At 45.5% G+C, this 21,914-nt stretch overlaps 1 protein-coding gene across 5 annotated transcripts in view; it reads right to left on the reverse strand.

The window, feature by feature from the left end:
- Positions 1–971: 971 nt before the first annotated feature.
- Positions 972–21,914, reverse strand: part of opn4xa (opsin 4xa) — a 49,567-nt gene continuing 28,624 nt past the window's right edge. For 2 of the 5 annotated variants that reach the window (XM_036006941.1, XM_031277976.2), the window contains 8 exons: positions 6,246–6,379; positions 5,599–5,802; positions 5,317–5,488; positions 3,714–3,875; positions 3,317–3,424; positions 3,064–3,232; positions 2,618–2,761; positions 972–2,483 (listed from right to left, as the gene is read on the reverse strand). In XM_036006941.1, coding sequence (XP_035862834.1) covers positions 2,064–2,483; positions 2,618–2,761; positions 3,064–3,232; positions 3,317–3,424; positions 3,714–3,875; positions 5,317–5,488; positions 5,599–5,802; positions 6,246–6,379 — 1,513 coding nt within the window. In that variant the 3' untranslated portion in view covers positions 972–2,063. The remainder of the gene's footprint in view (positions 2,484–2,617; positions 2,762–3,063; positions 3,233–3,316; positions 3,425–3,713; positions 3,876–5,316; positions 5,489–5,598; positions 5,803–6,245; positions 6,380–21,914) is intronic. The other 3 variants (XM_036007036.1, XM_031277978.2, XM_031277977.2) reach the window with 3 other exon arrangements.

The following is a 21,914-nucleotide window of genomic DNA, read 5'->3' on the forward strand; positions in this document are numbered from 1 at the left end:
AAAAAAAACATATATTCATTTGTAAAAGGCATGACACATTCTACAGATTACTACTAACTGTACTTAGCTAGTGAAGCTAGATGTTTACATTCTACAGCATAGGTCAGCTGAGCTTTCTTTCAGCTACAGTACATGCGTGCCATGGCAATATATGATTATAAACTAATGGGAAGCCCAGCAGCAAAATCCCCCTGTGCAATGTGATTGAACTGCTAAAGTGCACTTGTCCTTTATGTAAGGCTGCAGTACATTCCTTTAACTCATCTTCACATAACTGGATAAGCAAACGGCTCAGGAAATATGGGAATTAAAGTTCAAAGACATCTCAACCGGGGGCTTTCTGGGTGTTTCAATTTGAAGGAAGAACACCCTTTAAAATAAATGGCCTCATTCTTTGAGGCGACTGTACCATGTAACCCTGCTAATAAAGTCATACATTCAACAGATCCATATTATTAATGGACTTCTGTCATCCTGGTGTCTCAGATGGCCAATTCACATGCCCTGTGTGTCCTGGTTTTGATCTCCTTCTCTTTCTCTACAGTCTTTATCTGTATTTACTCTTGCTGCTCTTTAATGCATGCAACAATGCAGACAAACAATTAAAAAATAAATGGGATTTGGTGAGTTAAAAAAAAGAATTAGAGGAAAATAGATCTCACCTCAATCTGCTTCCGGAATCCTGACAGCACTGCGACGTGGATTTACAAATAATTATATCAACATACTATTTTTGTTCTGTAGGATCTAACATTTGTAGTAAAACTTCTGGAAGGCCATGCTAATCATGCATGTGCTATAATGCATGTACAAATATAAAAATGGAACTGTTAATATAATTTAGGCTTTTCAATAAAGTGAAAGAATGGGCTTTTATGTTCCATGATGTGGTAAGATTATAAGAAGTTATAGGATGCCATTTATAACAAATAGTATTTGTAAGCTCTAAGAAGATGGGGCAAAGAAATGTGTTGAGAGCTATATGAAAAGTTTATTTCCCACAACAAATACACAATAACTTCTTTAGTTTACGATTTAACAATAGCACCAATAGCAACAAATACTGAGTATTCAAATAAGCAAAAGGTGCAACATTTTAGTGATTTCTGCTGTACCAATTTGTTTCCTGAGAACATGCAGCCTTTTTTCTTATAAAACAATCGGGATGAACGGATGATAAATAGATAAATCAGGGTGTCGAGTGTCTTCATGACCAACCAAATCTGGTAACTGAAATGCACTACGACTTACTTTGGTTAGCAACTGCAGTGAATTAAGGTTTTGGGTTGCATAACGGTTAATTACTATGGTGCCTGAACTCATGATACAGCACATAATGTCAGCAACTTTCAAAACATGATAAACAATGGTATATGGCGTATTATGATAATGAGTTCTGCAATGATGCATAAATGCGTTATATACTTAATGAACTTGCTTATGGTGCATTATAGAGAAATAATGAAAGAAATATTTACCACATTTTGTCATTGCTCATTTAAATGAGCAATAAATAGCCTTAGTTACAAAATAAACAAATGTACAAAAATATGCTTTCTCGACGAAATAAACAAGAAACACTCTAAAAACAGTCAAACTTTGATCTCTCTGCAAGTTGATAATAAATATGGATGTTCTTTCATTAGTTGTTCTTGGTATACCGTTGTTTATGGGCTATTTTGACAAAAATGCATAATGTTTTGAATTTTAAGTTAAGGTTCCATTTGTAATTGTTTCACTGTGACAGTGTCGTACCGAGCATGTGCCTCTAAACCAAAAACAATTGGGGTAGCATTATTATGCATGTTAACAAAAAGTCTTAACATGAGAGGTGTGTGCCAGGATTATTAGAGCAGTTGTGTATATAAACCTTAACCTATATGGCACAAAAACCTATAAACAAATGTACTTGGTTGCACTGCATTGCCAAACAGTTGAGATAAAAGTTTTCGACAGCTGCTTCAAAAGATTACCTCAGCATTCTTGAACAAAGAAAACAGACTTGTTTACTTGCTGTGTCACAGTCACACATAGCCACATAGACAAATAAACATATCCAGCATTTAGCTTAGAAATCTTTGCACAGACTCAAATCCTTGAGCAGAACTGTCCAGAGGCTGTATATTGAGCAACAGTTCTCTCTGTCTGCTCTGTGTGGTTTGTTTTTCCTCACAATAGTCATGGTCCAAAGGGACTTTCTTTAAGTTGGGTCTGATGATCGCTTGGGAGTGCACACATACAATGTTGTCCAGAGAGTCTGGCTGGATGAGGTCCTTCACTTCTTTCTCCTTCTGAACTTGCTGTGCCTCTCTCTGTTCATGTTCACCCTCTTTTTCCTCATCTTCCTGTGTGTTCTCTTTATTCCAACTGTTAGGATTCTCCTCCCTTCTCTTCCCCAATGCCGATGGCATGACTGTGCTGACAGACTCAGGTGATGGGGTGTGGTCACATCTGTTCAGTGATCCTTGCTCTGGCATGTGAATCTAGAACAGAATTTAAATCAAATACAAAAGTAATCAATACATTATTGTGCTAAAATGTTTTGCCAATAAGGCCTTTGACTCTGAGATTATTAAAATCTAAAATCAACAAATATAATGATGAGCACCTGCCCTACCTGTTCCTGGCTTTGGCTTCCCTTTCCTATGGCCTGCTTAGCTAATGACTTGTGCTCTTTGTCCCTCAGAGCCCCGAGGGAATAGCTGGACCTCACACATTGGCTCTGGTCGATAGGGTCCAGCTCCACATCACTCCAAACCTGCTATAAGGGACATGAGAGCTTTTATATATATATATATATATATATATATATATAAGAACAGTTTAATGTTCACAGCTTCTATGAAAAGAGAGTAATTTAAAATCCACAACAATTTCTTGTGCCTTTTATTGGCCAAAAGGCAACTATACCAAAACAAGGTTCAAACACAATACAAAAAAATTAACTCTACTAAAATGGACACATCACTTTCTGTGCATTTGATTTCAGCACACCACTCATGTTGCTGTTATGTCCTGTGTTTGTTTCTACTCTTTAAAACCTAGTGCAGAGGCCAAACTCACTGTGTCTGTCGTAGACATGGAGGAAACTCTGTGAAACTTGGTTTTGAAGACTGATGACTGTCTGCTCAGCCCTAACTCCCTGATGGAGGACTCGCTGTCTGATATGCACTTCCTCCGCGGGGCCTGGGCTAGGAAGTGCAGACAGGGAACCTTTTCTGCCATGGTGTTCCTGTTGAAAAATAATGATCTCTCAGCAAATCCTCTATATTCTTTCCAAGCTTAGGTTACTGATTAGTTGGATGACTGCACTTACCTGTATTTAGAGTGAATGATGGCGTAGATAATAGGGTTGTAGATGGCCGATGCCTTGGCTATAACAGCAGGGACAGCTCTGGAATAGGGATTGAGGATGCTTCCATATCTGAAAGGTGTAAAGTGTTTTTAAAGAGTAGAACTGTACATCACCTGTGACTATACTTGTACTGTAGTTTGGCCTATTGCATAGCACTTCATCGTGCCGGATATAATGATGTTCTACAAGAGGTGGAACATGGGTAATGGTTATGGCTGAAATGAATTACACAGTGCAACCAAGCATCCTATATGTTTTATGCCTGAATATAAAACCAAATCAAAACCCTAATAATTACCTGTCTGTACACCAAAGAATTATTGGATCATAAAGAGCTATTGTCATACTGTATATTTACCCAGCCCAGGCGATGAGGGTGACACATGCATAGGGCGACCAGGAAAGCACATACACTATGATGACCACAAAGGCAATCTTGGCCAGTTTCCATTCAGTCTTGATGGACTGCTGCTGGATCAGAGTTGACTTCCTCACCTGATTTCCCAACTTCTCCACATCTCTGTTAGGACAGGAAGAAAGAATAATGGGATTTTGTAGTTAATATAAGTCTACTTAGTGGCTAAATAAAAATAAACATTGCAAAAATTCAATTCAATATACTGTTTGCAGGCCATTGGACACAAATGCAGAAACCGCGAGACACATGCGGCACGGCAAGGCAGACAATGTAACAAACAGGTGGGCAACATACACAGGGTTTATCTGATTTTTCCTATTTCTTCAATAAATTTCATTTGCACCACGGAGACCTCTATGGATTTATCAATACACATTTAGGCTACTGATATTTCAGAGCCATGGGAGGGGCCGTAGAAAATAACTTGCACAAACCTTGGTCAGATAAAGATCAGGAGTCAGGCAGACAAGACTAACTTATTCAACTAAACATCCCCTCTGCTGCTGCACTCTCTCTGCTACTAGGGGATGGAGAAGGGGGAGGGCAGGTTAACAAGGGCATGAATTTGACTGACTACAACCTAGAAGGTCTACAGAATATTAATCATAGCATTGTACCAAGATATCAACGTTAGCCTTACAGAGAGCAATACTAACATTGTGTCCAGGTATTCCTTTAATCGACGTTGCCCTTAAGGTAAATACTAAAAGCGTATTCTATCGTAACTTGGTTGTGTCCTACAGCAAAGTCTTTAAGGGTAACCCTTAAATGGGAAACAGCTATACTGAGGGGTGAATTTGCTAATGTGTATGGAAGGCTACTGGTGGCCAGGCAAGAAATAGTCGGATATGAGAAACAGACAAATATACAGTACACACATGCACAAAGAGAAATTAGAGAAGGAAAGGACTAGGGAGATGTGGAAGCCACCATCACAATTTATAACGTGCTTGTGATTACATTTAACAATTTGCATTGCAGTAATGTCAAGCCTCTTCTGAAATACATTGCAGTAGATTGTTGATGTGAAGATGTGACAGTAGAGTCAATGGTATTATGATGTTTTGTACAGTTACTAAGTAAACTTGCTTTAAATAGCAGCATTTCAAGTATTTTTTGCGTGTTTAGTGCATTAAAGCTATAGTGCGCAACTTTTTTATATTAATGCACGTCAAGCCATTGCCAAATCAGTTGATGCAAAGCAAATTAAAGCCCACAAAACTGTCTCTGTATTTCTCAGTATGGCTATTTTTACAAAATGGTGTAGTCCGTGACGCCACGCTGAGAGAGACGAAGAGGACATAAACATTACAAGTTAATTACCTCTTCTGAATAGTCTATCATGTTTTTTTTAATCCTCCATACCCTCCTTGATTTGACAAGTGAAACGCTACCAGCAACTTTGTGGAGGAGGGGTGGGAGTGTTGCGCGATCACAAAAGGCTTGCGTCATGTGGATGAAAGCGGTGTTCCTCATGGGAGCGACATAAACTATGCACTATAGCTTTAAAGTGCAGCATATTGACCTAGGTTAATTTATTCACCTGCTTGCATGGCGGATTGCCAGGAACATGCACAGATAACAATAGGATATAATGCCCAGAGGGATGAAGAATACAAAGCAGCATAGCATCAAAGTATAACTTTTATTGGCAGGAGTAGATGTCATGTAGTCCCATGTGCATGAGGTCATCAGGCCCTCCGGTATGTATGAACCTTGACGGAAAAAATAAAGAGGGATAAGAAGGAAGTGTAAGGTCTAAAGGTATAAACGGAGTAGAGTTGAATTTAAAAACAGTGAGTCGTCGAGAGAATAAGGGACTTACTCCACCCTAAAAGGGGTGCAAGGCTCCAGGCTAGTGAGTACAGCCAGACCAGAGCAATAACGAGGCAAGTGCGTCTCTTGGAGGTCCACCGTATGGCCTGCAGAGGCTTGGTAATGACAATGTAGCGATCTAGAGAGATGGCCAGAAGGTTTATCATGGAAGTGATTCCAAACAAAGCTCCACAGAAGGCGTACATTTTACAGCCTGTGGAGGGAAAGAAAGAAGAGAGCATTTCATTCATATGTTTGTTTCTTCTGATTGGAAGACTTTGTATTACAAGCATATGTGATATGAATAGACAGGACTTCAAATTGGGATTCACACTGTTCACACTGTTCATATAGCCCAGGGTGTAGGTTTGAATTCAGAATTCAGGTTACTTGGGGCTCAGGAACTAAATACTATTATTATTTTACATACATTTCTTATGACTAAACATAACATCAGCAACAGATTCTAACCAAACACACATTCTGAAAATAACTTAAAATATTGCATGGTAAAAGCAGATGTTTTTGCATAAGATTTTATTGACATAAATTGGTACTATATCAAACATAGCTCCATACATAAAAAACATTGATAGATACATAAAGAATGTAGCTATTTTCGTAGTGCATACTGTATAATTGAATGTGAAAAAATACCTGTTTTACCAAAAATCCACCCCTTGTAAAGGGAGTTCACAAAGAAGATGGGTGACTGTGTAATTGCCATGAGGAAGTCAGCGACTGCTAGGTTCATGATGAAATAGTTGGGGGCAGTCCGTAGCTTCTTGTTACTGCAACACATGAAGATTGAAAGATGTTCAGCATCCCACAAATCAATATACCAATTGTGTCAACGTGTTTCTATAATTTGTGACATCATGTGGGAACCATATGTGCCAGCAAGTGTACTTCTTGTAATTTCTAACAGAGAGCTGACAAGAACATTTTGCCCAGTAAGCCATGCTATTCTACTTTGTTACTATGTTAAGATAAATGTAAATGTAATGTATTTCTGGCTGTGAATTAAAATCCAGAGTGGGGTTTCATTACAATTAGAGTCTAATTGTTTTGAAAGCTTGTTTTTTAAATTACTTTTTCTCCAGAGTGTACAGACATGCAAGGAGTCCCTTGCCAGTGCAATATCCATCCAATAACTCTTAAACCCTCATCCCTGTTAACTTGATTCAACCTCCCTTACCATTACAGGCAAGGGAGTGGAAATCAATAACACTGGCACATCCATACACCCACATTTAATAGTACCATTATTCTCTTACTAAAGCAAGTTCAGATCAAAGAGTCATCCAGGAGAATCACAAGATCTAAGTTAACACACTGAAACTTTCCTAGGCACATCAAATAGAGGAACACAAACACATATTCAATACCATTTCAGTAGTCAGTGGACTCCATTGTTGACTCATTATGGGAAGCAATACCTTTTAATCAGTAAAGACAATGATTTTCTTCAGCAGCTGGGATGGAAAGAGAGTCATATTGGCTTTTCATCAGGAAAGGATTATAAACAACCTTTAAAATGAGATGTATTGTTGAGAGGACAGTAGGAAAACACCATCAACCAGAAAGGTAAATCTCCCAGAACAAAGCAGCACCAGTGCTTTTTCTAAGGCTGTGAGTTGGCACAAATGGTCATGTTGTAGGTCATGTTGTAATGCATGGTTATGGTACTTGATTACCTTCTTTTATCACACAATGCTCACTGTACACAAGTACACAACTCAGATTGCTCTTTTGGCAACAATCTGTATAATCATAGCTAATGCCTCAAGCCCCCAGAAACAGTGCCAGGATGTGTGGAGGACTACCAATGTGTGGGGATTTTTTTCTATTTGGTAAACGAGAAAAATCTGAAGATTACCTAAATCGAGTTCTTCCTTTTGTAAATGCAGGCTTCAGAATATGAACTATTCATAGCAGCCGTTGATGTCTTTCATCTGTCAAATGTCAGAGTAATCTGTGTCAGTGAACAGTTTATACTCACATTTATTACATTGTATTTACCGTGACATAAAAGGTATATTGAGTGTATAGGGACTCAGATGGTGAATGAACATTTGTTCCAGCTGAAATGAAAACAATGATACCATATGAGTCCTTGTCCTGGATATCTAAACCTTAGGCCAGTGATCATATAGTGCAGTGGTTCCCAACCTTTTTTCCTTGGCGCCCCCCCTACTTATGTATAAGAAAAGCTGAGCCCCCCCTCCGAAACCGAAGTTGAGGTAACTGTACCTTACTTTCTTTTTTGATACAGAGGAGTTATCAGCACTTTTATGTTTCTCCGCCATGTTTCATTCATAAAATAGTGATGCCGTGGCGGCAGGAAAAACAAGGATGATAGCAGCTAGCAGCTAGCAGCTAGCAGCTGACCTGATGACAGCAAGGGTCCCAGGTCAAGAGGTCCCAGAGGTTTGGCCTACTAAGTAGCCTGCCTACAAGTTTAAGTGAGAACAAAAATATATAGTTTTTATACAGACTTTTGTATACATTATATATTCTAGTGTATTATCATAATTTCTTTAACATGTGCAAATATCTTTTTTTTACCTCAACCAAAACCAGAGTCAAACCAGATAAAGACTCGCGCCCCCCCTGTGATCTTTGCCGCCCCCCTTAGGGGTCCCCGGACCCCAGGTTGGGAACCACTGATATAGTGTAGTGCCATAACTGAATATTTATTTAATAGTTACATCTGCTCCATTTAGCCTATGGGCATTGTCCTCCTAGTTTTGCCCACTGACTGTAAAAAGCCCAAAAAGAGTAAACATTCCACAGACAGATTAGTTGGAGTCCATTTGTATGTTTACATGCAGGTGAGTGGGTATGTACTAAAGTGTGACTGGAGTGGAGATCGATCGATGCAACATTTGAGATAGATGTCACTGGAGGTTGGATGTTAATGCAGAAAACATGTCAGGGCCAGGATGTTATCTAACACTTGGTCCTTCACTGCATTCAGTGGAATACTATATACCCAGGAGTAGCCATAGTGCATATACTGAATGTAACATACACACTGGTATATATGCTACATTCAGACATTCATTTCAACTATATTTTTTCATATACTTTCAAGTAAAAAAGAATGCAAAAATTGACATCAGAGTTTTTGGTCCTAAATGTGTGTTAAATTAATATATGAAAATAACGAAAACACCAGAGAAGAAAAAGAAAAAACAATACACCAAGAAATAAAGCCAGCGAGAGTTATACCAAGAGGGGGACCTATAGTGGAGCACATAGTAGTTGATTGGCTTACCCTGAGCGGCAGTAGTTATTTAAGCTTGCTTGACATCTTTATGTGGTTTAGGTGGTAATGTACCACAGTGTTGACTATGTAAATAAGTAGGAAGCTGACTGAATTATTGAATTTATGCATTGATTGATCTAATACAGTTAGAAAATTAATGAGGTGCTTCCTGCCATTGAATGCCTGCAGGCTTATGTGAAGACCTTCCTGCCTGTGCTTGTGACATCCTTCCTAATGCAAGAACACACTGTTTCCCCCCATTCAGCGCTCTACATCTCTGCATCTCTGTACTGTGCAGGGTTGAAAGTACATCACATGAACTGCTTACACTGTGTTAAAGTGTTGACTTTGAGTTTATTTTGCTAGTCTCTAAAACCTAGGCACTGGTATATAACCTTTAGTTAATAGTCACTGAATAGTTATTCAATATGTAAATATATTCAATTAGATATATTATAGAATGTATTATAGCATAATCCAGTCAGATATCTTAAACATGCTATTTGATTTTGTAATATTGTAAATGACTATTATTAAAATACTTAAAGTTAGCTCCACTTTGATCAACAACATCAACATGCTCTAAAATAAACATTAACATAATGCTCTAAAAGGGGCCATTCTGCATAACAAGTACTTTTAGTTAATAATACTTCCGTACTTTTACTTAATTGTGAATGCAGGACTTTTACTTGTGACAGAGTACAGTATTTTTAGAGTGAGATACTGCGGCTTTTACTTAAGAAAAAGATCAAACAGCTAACAGCTAACAAAAACAGCTTCTGTGAAGTCACAGTTCTATTTCGTATAGGCTTCGCCCTCTAAGCCACGCTATTGGGTTTATCCCTTCGCGCATGCGCAGTCGTGAAGATTTTCTTTCCCGCCCTAGCGTGCCGCTCGGGCTTCAACTACGTCCGCAAATACTGTATATAAACAGAGCGGACCCGTAGCTCTGCTCCCACTTTTTCTTCAAGCTAGCAGTATGAAGACAAGCTCGACTTCCAGCGGTGTTCACCTCTGCCCCACCTGCCGGACTGGCTGCATCCTGCCGCCGGACCTCCATCCCCGCTGTGAGACCTGCCTTGGCGCCGCTTACGCCTCTTGCCAGTTCTGCATCCGCCTGCCATCTAAAGAGCTTAACCGGCGGGCGGAAGCTTTCTGGAGTGTCAGGCTCTCACCCCCGACGCCTCCTGCCAGTTCTGCATCCGCCTGCCATCTAAAGAGCTTATCGGCGGGCGGAAGCTTTTCTGGAGTGTCAGGCTAGCGGGGAAGGGGATGGCAGCTGGGCAGACAGACGGCAATCCGTCAACACCCTGAATCCGCCGGAGGAAGGCTTTATCGACGAGCACGAGTCCGATGGCTCGATTCTCTTGGATAATGCCTCTGTCACCGGCTGTCCCTCCTCCCCCTGGGAGATCTGGACCTCGAAACGGGGATAGATGCCCTCCCATTGCGGCTCTCCCCATCTCCGGCCAGGGCCAAGGGCACCTCTCCGGCGGTCTTCCCCTCTGCCTCAGGCGGCTCCACCCTCTCTTTTGGATCTGCCGGAGATCATCAAAAGGCGGCAGACCAGAGAGGCATAGCGCTCCCGGCTGAGCTTCTAGCCCCCACTCGCGGCCTCTTGAGCGGGGATGTTTACGCTCAGGAGCCGCCCTCCTCACGGGCCCCACTCTGGCCACGCTTCACGGAGCTTCGGCCGTTTGTGGAAGAGGCGCTCTCCCAGCCCGGGAAATTGAAGGCTCCCGTCTTTCGCTAGGCCCCGTTTACCCGGGTTCAATGCGACACAGAAGCGGGCTTCCCTTTGGTCCCCCCTCTGGAGCAGAGTCTGGCGTCCATCCTGCTTCCGAAGGCCACCTTTTTTCGGCCACCGGAAGCCTACGCCTCCTTCGCCCCATGGATCAGGTATGTGCTCAGGTCACTGACCGGTCACACCAGTGTGCAGCCCAGGGTCTCGCGGTACAGAACAATATAGCTTTGCTAGCCTCCGCCGTCTCCGCCATGGCCATTAGCCTACTCCGGGAGCTCTTCCTCCGGAGCTAGTCACGGAGATTGGCAAAGCTATGACCGCGATCCTCACCCTGACCACGGCGGCGTTGTCCAGAGTCATGGCGTGGCAGACTGTGGAGCCAGCGAAACATCTGGCTCCACATGACACAGCTACCCACTGACATCAGACGCAAGCTTCTGTACGGCCCCATAGCTCCTGATGGACTATTTGGGCCCCGCCTACAGACAGCCACGTCCCATTTGCACCAAGCGGAACGATTTTGTATGCTCGGCTCTTGGAAGGCGGCTCCTCCACAGCAGCGCCGTCGCCATGACAACCGGCATGAAAGGAAGCGCGCCACAGCCTCTGCTGCGGCTGCGTTTTCCCAGGCTTCGAGCTCCGCTCCTCCCCCCGGCCGCCCTCCGCAGCGACTGCCGGCTCCACATGACCGGCAGGCCTCTCGGAGGACCATGAAGGCGGTCCCCACCTGGTCTAACCCATCCCAGAGCCCCCCAACAAACAGCGGCGTCAGGGCGCGGGAAACGTCTGTCCACATACAGTTGAGAGATGGAAACACAACGGCCCTTTTAAGGGCCACCCCCACCCACCTAAAGAGCAGTTTCCCCTCAGCCAAGCAGCCCCTGTTCCCATTGAACAGTGCGCTGACAACATGACAGTCGTTCCCCACACAAGCACACACCAGCCCACCGCTGCACGTGGAGCTCCACCGCTCTCTCACTATGCAGACAGCGAGAGCGAACGCTCATTCACTATGAACGGTGCCGCTCAGTCATCCCTCTCCCCCCGGCCATGCCAGCGGGACGAGGAAGACAATGACCCGGTGACCGCTCCCGCCTCTCACAGCGGTGACCGGCCCTTTCGTCAGAGCCCTCCATGGGCTGGACGTCACAATCTCATGTCTCGCCCAGCGGCGGAATGGGCTCTGCGCTCCTTGCTGACCATGTCCGTAAACAAACATACAGACATGTGCACGCCTGCTCTCAGAGCACAGCGCAGCATGGATCAGGCTGACACACATGGACTCATGGATGTCAAAGCTGATAACACGGGGCTATACACTTCAGCTCGCCTCCCCCCCACCTCGCTTCGCGGGCGTATTGGAGACAACCGTGTCATCCCAGGCAGAGCCAGATGCCATGACAGAGCTAGGGGAGCTACTGTCATGGAGCGCCCATTCCACATGCTGACCATCAGACATGTGTTGGAATGTGTGCGCCACCAAGAATGATTTACATCTGTGGATCTGAAAGACGCATACTTTCACATCCAAATCATTCCCAGACACAGGAGATTCCTGCGCTTCTTTTCCAAGGGGCCCATTTTCAGTACAACCGACTACCGTTCGGTTACTCACTGGCCCCCCGCACATTTTCCAAGTGCATGGAGACGGCACTTCAGCCGTTGCAGAAAAAAGGCGTCAGAGTCCTGTTTTATCTGGACGATTTGCTCATCCTGGCTCCTGGCACCCTGAGGCTTCTCCACATGAGAAAAATCCAGAGGTGGTTCCTCCGTCAGCGTCTCGACCCCATACGTCACAAGTGGCGAATGCTGATCATTCCTCCTTCCCTACACTCAGACCTGTTATATTGGGGGAACCCCCGGACCTTGTCAGCTGGGGTTCCCCTGGGCAAGGTGACGTCATACGTGACAGTGTACACGGACGCGTCCCTCACTGGCTGGGGGGGAATGTGCGAATCACAGGTGGTGAGTGGAAATTGAATCCCACTATTGTTCAGAAGCTGCGGAGCAGGTTCGGGAAAGCGGAGGTGGATCTGTTCGCCTCACGAGAAAACACACAGTGCGCTCTGTGGTTTTTCCTTGAGCGCACGGGAAAATCCACCCCTCGGCGTGGACGCTTTCTCCCACCACCCCTGGCCCAGAACCCTCCTATATGCTTTTCCCCCGGTCACTCTGATTCCTCGTCTCCTGGAACGCATCCAGGAGGAGAATCTGTCGGTCATCTTGGTGGCACCTATGGAGGAAATATTTATTCATAATTCAAATTGAAAGTCCAAAGAGAAATTGAAAGTCCAAAGAGAAAACGAAGCGAGATCAAATTAAAAATATTATTATTTTTTTTTAATTTTCCATTGATCAAATTAAAAATATTATTATTTTTTTTTAATTTTCCATTTGGCTTTTCCATTTGGATTTAATATTTGGCTTTTGAATTTAAATTTAACATTGGCTTTTCCATTTGGATTTAATATTTGGCTTTTGAATTTAAATTTAACATTGGCTTTTAATTTGGATTTAACATTTGGCTTTTCGATTTCAATTTAACATTGGATTTTCATTTGGATTTAATATTTGGCTTTTGAATTTACATTTAACATTGGCTTTTCATTTGGACTTGACACATGTCAATGTAAATGAGGAGGCGTGGCCCAAAGGCTGATGGGAGGGTCTGAAACGAAAGGGGTGCAGAGGCACCTTATGGACAACAGGGGGAGCTGACTGCTGGGGAGCACACTCTTGAGGAGCATCTGTCTGCAGCTTGGCCACCAGGCTGGCTTATCCTCTTATTTCACATGATAGAAACTGATGATGTAGGCTAAACACAAACCACATTTCATGCAACAACAGTGAAGTTTTCATGTAGATACTATAATTGGGCCCGTGTTAATGAGGACTAGATTAGAACTGAATTTAAAGCTGATTCTGGTTTCCAACTTCGCCACAGGTGTGTCTGTTTAAAACACGGACGGAGACAACTTCTCTCTTTTGATGTTTTATTTAATTAAGCAACAGTACAAACATGGGTGTGGGTAGCTCTGCTACGTGTGTTTGTGTGTTGTCAGATCTCGACACACACACACACACACACACACACACACACACACACACACACACACACACACACAATCTCAACCGGGTAGTCATCGTCCGAACTGCGACCTCTCCTTTTTCTTTCTCTCACTTTTTTCTCCGGGTGGTGCGCGCAGTGTGAGGTGCGTGTTCGCGCTATTCTCCGACACGTACTCACAACAATCACTCCTGATCGACGGCCTTTTGTACAGCCTGTGTACTTTTTCGTTCATTTGATTTCCGATTTTGAAACGATATCCAAATTTGAAAAATGGGTAATTTTAAACCTTGTTAATATTGATGACAATGTGTTCAAACGTAAAACGAGCCATATTTCAGGAAATAAACTTGTCCATGATTCTATTGAGAGACTTCCAGCTGACAGCGGTGTCTGTGAGCATCACTGGCCGGCCAGCAGAGAGGCGATCCCGGCCGCCACCAGCTGGCTGTCCCGTCAGACTGAAGCTTCTGACAACATCGGAGAAAATGTGCAGCTGGCCATCAATGTTTGTAAAACTGCCCATATTCAAACTCTACACAGTTAATTGCTTGCATAAAAAAGTCTCAATAGTGAATTTAGTGGTGAAATAGCAGACTGTTGCTACGGCGAACTCCCGATCTAGATTATAGAATCGATTGCTTTTTTATAATTTCCATCTGCTATTTCACACACGTTTTCTGTTTGAGCACATTGTCATCAATATTAACAAGGTTTAAAATTACCCATTTTTCAAATTTGGATATCGTTTCAAAATCGGAAATCAAATGTACACAGGCTGTACAAAAGGCCGTCAATCAGGAGTGATTGTTGAGAGTACGTGTCGGAGAATAGCGCGGACACGCACCTCACACTGCGCGCACCACCCGGAGAAAAAAGTGAGAGAAAGAAAAAGGAGAGGTCGCAGTTCGGACGATGACTACCCGGTTGAGATTGTGTGTGTGTGTGTGTGTGTGTGTGTGTGTGTGTGTGTGTGTGTGTGTGTGTCCTCGAGATCTGACAACACACAAACACACGTAGCAGAGCTACCCACACCCATGTTTGTACTGTTGCTTAATTAAATAAAACATCAAAAGAGAGAAGTTGTCTCCGTCCGTGTTTTAAACAGACACCTGGGGCGAAGTCGGAAACCAGAATCAGCTTTAAATACAGTCCTAATCTAGTCCTCACTAACACGGGCCCAATTATAGTATCTACATGAAAACTTCACTGTTGTTGCATGAAATGTGGTTTGTGTTTAGCCTACATCATCAGTTTCTATCATGTGAAATAAGAGGATAAGCCAGCCTGGTGGCCAAGCTGCAGACAGATACTCCTCAACAGTGTACTCCCCAGCAGTCAGCTCCCCCTGTTGTCCATAAGGTGCCTCTGCACCCCTTTCGTTTCAGACCCTCCCACCAGCCTTTGGGCCACGCCTCCTCATTTACATTGACATGTGTCAAGTCCAAATGAAAAGCCAATGTTAAATGTAAATTCAAAAGCCAAATATTAAATCCAAATGAAAATCCAATGTTAAATTGAAATCGAAAAGCCAAATATTAAATCCAAATTAAAAGCCAATGTTAAATTGAAATTCAAAAGCCAAATATTAAATCCAAATTAAAAGCCAATGTTAAATTGAAATTCAAAAGCCAAATATTAAATCCAAATGGAAAAGCTAATGTTAAATTTAAATTCAAAAGCCAAATATTAAATTCAAATGGAAAAGCCAAATGGAAAATTTAAAAAAATAATAATATTTTTAAAACCTTTCGGTCGAGGGTTTTTTCCCTCCAGGGTTTTTTCCCCCCGCCTCATTACAACGATGTGGAGGAGGTTTCCCACCGATTGTGCCCGGTGCGTGCGTTATCACAGTACGTTTTACGCACGGCGGACATAAGGCGGACACAACAGCTGTTTTTACACTATAGGGAACACTCCCAAGGAGCGGCCCTGTCAAAACAGCGTCTGTCTCACTGGCTGTGTGTAGCTATCACTCAGGCCTATAACACGGAGGGGGCGGAGCCCCCCCCCAGGGCATCCGGGCACATTCTACAAGGGCACTATCGGCATCAACAGCTCTGTTCAGAGGCATGTCAGTAGCCGACATCTGCGTGGCGGCCTCTTGGGCATCCCCATGCCCTTTCATCCGTTTCTATTTGCGGGATATGTCCGAGCCCTCTCTGACTCACTCGGTCCTATCCTCACTCAACAACGGATGATGCCCCGTCGTATGTGGGCCGGGTGCCGAGAGGAGAGCGGCGTCCCACATTTATGTGTAGCCTATGTATATATGTACATATGTATATATATATATTTGTCGCTATCACACATCCTCTCTCACTGCCATGCACACCTACAATCATGATATGTGCCACTGCATGTGCACTGCCTGGGGTCCCCCCCCCCCCCTCCCCCCCTACTCTGGGTGGCTGGGAGGGACTCGGGCGTCCCATAATAATGCGTCCCTCTAGGCCTCACTTTGTCAGGGTGAGCGCGATGGAAATCCGTCACCAATTGCGGGTCCAAAATGAAACTCCTAGGAATCCAGGAACGCTCTTCTGGTCCGTACCCCTCCCAGTCAACCAAATACTGGAGGCCCCGTCCCCGCCGACGAACGTCCAGCAATCTCTGGACGGTATAGGCTGGATGGTCATCGATAATGCGAACAGGAGGAGGAGGATCAGCAGGTGGACACAGGGGACTGGACGAGACTGGTTTCAGCTGAGATACGTGGAAAGTGGGATGACACCTCATGGTCCGCGGCAACTTTAGCCGCACAGCAGAGGGATTGATTATGGCATCTATGACGAAAGGGCCTAGAAACCGTGGCGCCAGCTTGCGAGACTCGACCCGTAGAGGAATGTTTCTGGAGGATAGCCATACCTGTTGACCAGGTTGGTACTGGGGAGCTGGGACCCTGTGCCGATCTGCCGAGTTCTTATTCCGCTCCGTGGTCTTCAGCAACGCCTCCCGAGCGTCGCGCCAAACCTGCTGACAGCGTCGTAAGTTCTCCTGAACAGAGGGGACAGCCAGATCCTTTTCCTGATCGGGAAACAGCGGAGGTTGATACCCCAGCGAAGCCTCGAAGGGGGACAGACCGGTAGCAGAGGTGGTCAGGGAATTGTGGGCGTACTCAATCCAGGGCAGGTGTTTCGCCCACGAAGACGGATGCTGAGCCGCCACGCATCGAAGAGATGCCTCCAGATCCTGGTTGGCTCTCTCAGTCTGGCCGTTCGTCTGGGGATGGAATCCTGAGGAGAGACTTACGGAAGCACCGAGAGCAGAACAAAAGTCTTTCCAGACTTGTGAAATAAACTGTGGGCCTCTGTCAGAAACAATGTCTACAGGTATTCCATGGGGACGGAATACATGTACGACCAAGAGGTCCGCTGCCTCACTGGCAGTCGGTAATTTCGGTAATGCTATATAGTGGACAGACTTAGAGAATCTGTCCACAATGGTGAGTATAGTATCATTACCTTCAGATACTGGCAGGCCGGTGACAAAGTCCAGGGCGATGTGGGACCAGGGACGACTTGGGACCGGTAGGGGCTGCAGTAACCCCGAGGGAGACTGGTGGGAGACTTTACCTCGGGCGCAGATGGAGCATGCTGCCACATAAGCCCGGACATCAGCTTCAGCCGCCGGCCACCAGAAATGCCTCTTGAGCAACGTGAGCGTGCGTTGCCTCCCTGGATGGCAGGCGAAACGGGACGAATGGACCTACTGCAGCACCTCAGGACGCACCGCCGCAGGAACATATAGTCGGCCGGGTGGTCCATCTGCTGGTCCAGGGTCGGATTCTTGGGCTGACCTGATGCGGGATTCGATCTCCCAGCGGACCGAGGCCACAACGCAGGTAGGCGGCAAGATGGGGTCAGGCTCACCGGACTCCTCAGAGACAGAAAACTGGCGGGACAGAGCATCAGGTTTTACATTTCGTGAGCCAGGACGGTAAGTAAGGGTAAAATTTAACCTACTGAAGAAGATGGCCCATCTTGCTTGGCGGGAGTTTAGTCTTTTGGCTGACTGGATAAACGCCAGGTTTTTGTGGTCGGTCCACACCACAAACGGCTGCTCGGCTCCGTCCAGCCAATGTCTCCACTCTTCTAGGGCCAACTTCACGGCCAACAGCTCACGGTTCCCCACGTCATAGTGTCTCTCCGCCGGAGACAGCTTCTTAGAGAAGAAGGCGCACGGATGGAGTTTTTGGTCCGAGGAGGAGCGCTGTGAGAGGACGGCCCCAACTCCTGAATCCGACGCATCCACTTCAACGATAAAAGGCAGAGAAGTATCTGGGTGAACGAGCACTGGGGAGGTGGAGAACAGCTCCTTCAGGGTTTTCATGGCCTGGTCTGCCTCAGGGGACCACTCGAATGGGATCTTAGGGGAAGTGAGTTTGGTAAGGGGCGCTACTACTCTGCTAAAACCCTTGATAAACCTCCTGTAAAAATTAGCAAACCCCAAGAAACGCTGTAACTGTTTGCGAGACAGAGGTATGGGCCATTCAGTTACAGCTTTAATTTTGTCGGGATCAGCGGATACCTGCCCCCTAGAAATAATGAACCCCAGGAATGGCACTGACTCACGGAATTCACATTTTTCTGCTTTTACAAAAAGCTTGTTCTCCAGGAGGCGTTTAAGGACCTGTCGGACATGAGATGTATGTTCCTGAAGAGACTTGGAAAAAATCAAAATGTCATCCAGGTAGACGAACACGAACCGGTTCAACATATCTCTCAAAACATCATTGACCATTGACTGGAATACTGCTGGTGCATTAGTTAGTCCAAAGGGCATTACCAGGTATTCGAAGTGTCCGAGTGGAGTATTGAAAGCTGTTTTCCACTCATCTCCTTGCCGGACCCGGACGAGGTGGTAAGCATTGCGGAGGTCCAGTTTCGAGAAAACCGTGGCTCCCTGAAGGGGTTCAAAAGCAGAGTTTATGAGTGGCAATGGGTATTTGTTCTTTACCGTGATATTGTTTAATCCGCGGAAATCTATACAGGGCCGTAATGTTTTGTCTTTTTTGTCCACGAAGAAGAAACCCGCCCCCACAGGAGACGTGGAGGGGCGGATAATACCTGCAGCCAGTGAATCCCCGATATACCTCTCCATCGCCTCTCTTTCGGGTCTGGACAGGTTGTAGAGACGGCTTGAAGGCAAGGGGGCTCCTGGAAACAACTCAATTGCACAATCATAGGGTCTGTGGGGAGGCAATGATAGTGCTCTTGTCTTACTAAAAACTTCTGCTAAGTCCAGATATTCTTTGGGCACACCGGACACATCAGGCGGTTTTACAGGAGCAGGGGTGTCTTCAAGCTTGGGGGGAATAGCTGAACCGAGACACATAGAATGACAGAAGCTACTCCAGTTGTTTATTGTCTTGTGTTTCCAGTCAATTTGAGGATTGTGTGTACTGAGCCAGGGAAAACCGAGAATGAGAGGTGAGAATGATGCTGCCACCACCTTGAAGACTATCTCCTCACTATGGTTACCGGACAGGACGATGGTGACTGGGACTGTCTGGTGAGTGACTTTGGCTAATAATTGGCGGTCAATGGTAGCCACGTTAATGGGAGCTGGGAGTGATTCGAGGGGAATGTTAGCTTGTTTAACCAGATTGGCGTCAATGAAATTGTCCTCTGCCCCCGAATCAATTAGGGCTGAAAGGGGTAATGAAAGTGAACCAAATTGGAGGGTAGCCGGGAGAGATAAGCGAGGAGATGTGGGATCTATTTCTGGAACTGGGCTCGCTAGTGTTCCCACTCTGACTAACGAGCCCCTTCTTTTGGGCGTACTGGACAACTAGCAAGGAAGTGGTAGGAATTACCACAGTACAGGCACTCACCTGCCTGTCGGCGGCGCCAGCGTTCAGCTGGGGGTAACCGGGCCCGACCCAATTGCATGGGTTCCTCCACATCCCTCGTGGCGGGGACAGAAACAGCCGGGAGCTCCCGCCGGGGAGTCGAAGGGCAGATTCGAGTTACTTTGGATGTCCGAGCCGAGGCGTGTGTGGGTCCGTCCTTCTCCCGTTTCCTCTCCCGAATCCTGTTGTCGATCTTAATGGCTAGGGAAACGAGACTGTGCAGGTTACTGGGTTCATCGCGAAGGGCTAGCTCATCTTTAATTACAGGATTCAAACCATGCACAAATACTCCCTGCAGTGCCTCCTCGTTCCACCTCGAGTCTGCTGCTAATGTCCAAAAATCAATGGAGTACTCCGCCACACTCTCAGAACCCTGGCTGAGCGCCAACAGTCTTTTGGACGCATTGCCCACATAGTCAGGGTGGTCAAAAACGGTGGTTAACCGTGCAGAAAAATCAGAGAACTTTAAACTGGTGAGATGTTGATTTGAGCACATTGCCTCTGCCCACACTAGAGCCTTCCCCCTTAGTAACCCCAGAGCGTAATGTACCTTGGATGATTCCGAGGCAAACGACAACGGCTTCTGCTGGAAGATGAGTCCGCATTGGAGCAAAAATCCTCTGCACTTGTTCAACTCCCCAAAAAATGGCTCAGGTGAGGTCACTGGGGGTTCCCGGGTGAATGACGCGGAGTCCAAGGCGGAGGAAGCAGACCGAGAGGAAGGAGTGGGAGGAGGCAAAACACTGGGTGCACTGGGAAAAGACAGGGTGGCAATTTGAGTAGAAAGCTGAGTCACTTGATTGCATAATTGCTGATTTGTCTCGAGTAATTTATGTATTAATTGGTCGTGCTGCCCTAGCAAAGCTCCTTGGTTTTTGATAGCACGAAAAATGCCGTCTTCGTCTGTTGCGTGTGAAATCTCTGCAGGGTCCATGGCCAGTTCGTTCTGTTAAAGTTTTGTCTTGGCCCAGAACGCAGAGATATCACACAGACACAGTAATAGTCTTAAAAGGTTTATTAGAGCAACAGGTACTCAAGGAGACAGACGATGGTTCCTAAACCGGGAAGCTCCAGACTGGTCCGGGCAGTTTCGGAGCACGAGAGGAGACCGGCTGAGGCGAGATCACTGGTGGGTTCCTGAAGTGAAGACGGAGGCTGGCAGGTGAGACTGGAGCATGCAGACGCCGTGGAGATGCAGCAGGACTGAGCGGAAACACATGGGTTGAGGTTAACGAACTGGCGCCGACAGGAAGATCAGCCCGGGTTAAATATTGCAGGTGATGAGGAATGAATGAGCTGCAGCTGCGGAGATCGGCTGAGCAGAGTTGATGCGGCCACGCCCCTTGACCCAGATCACGGACCACGCCTCCAGTACTCCACACAGAAACAAACACAGACAAGACACAACACAGACAGACACACAGGAAAAGACATCCAGGCAGGACAGGGGAAGGCTGCCCATAACACATAATTATCAATCATGTACTACCCTCACCAATCATGCACGCCTGCCCTCTCGGCTAGGCCAAATTATTACCATGGCAGGCCCCGTTACCTAGATAACGGATTATCTGATACAGTCCCCTGTCAGTGCATGAGAGAGAGACAGAGGGGAAAAAAAGTTTAGTCTATGTTCCACTGTGGGCTCTGGGTCGCAGGTGGCATTGACTACATCAGCTTCGAAATAGAACGATAGTTACGTTATGGTAACTCCAGATTCTATGAGTATAGGCGTAGCCCTCTAAGATCCGGGCCACCTGCTCCAGTTACATTAGCTGAAGAAAAAGCTTATGTTGGGAGCAGAGCTACGGGTCCGCTCTGTTTATATACAGTATTTGCGGACGTAGTTGAAGCCCGAGCGGCACGCAGGGCGGGAAAGAAAATCTTCACGACTGCGCATGCGTGAAGGGATAAACCCAATAGCGTGGCTTAGAGGGCTACGCCTATACTCATAGAATCTGGAGTTACAATAACGTAACTATCGTACAGCACTGTGCAAACTTCCAAGAATTTGTTCTATTGACTATTGCAACGCACTGTTCTCCACACTTATTATGTCTGCTCTTGTTCGCCTTCAGTCAATCCCGAATGCTGCGGCAAGGCTACTTACTATAGCACAAATAGACGGTATCACACCACCCCTGTTCTCAAATCTCTCTGTCAAGTATAGGATTCAATTAACACTTACATACAGAGCATCGAATGGTCAGACACCTGCATATGTGGCTGACCTACTGCAATTATATTTGACAGCTCACTCTCTATGATCTACTCTGTTAAATCTACTGACTGTTCACACACCCAGCTTAAGACCCATGATGAACGTTCTTTTGATTCGGTAGCACCGAGTCTGTGGAATGCTCTGCCTTCTCCCTTATGGTCTGCTGATT

Source organism: Sander lucioperca, chromosome 1 (assembly GCF_008315115.2).
Source record: "Sander lucioperca isolate FBNREF2018 chromosome 1, SLUC_FBN_1.2, whole genome shotgun sequence".
Taxonomy (NCBI): domain Eukaryota; kingdom Metazoa; phylum Chordata; class Actinopteri; order Perciformes; family Percidae; genus Sander; species Sander lucioperca.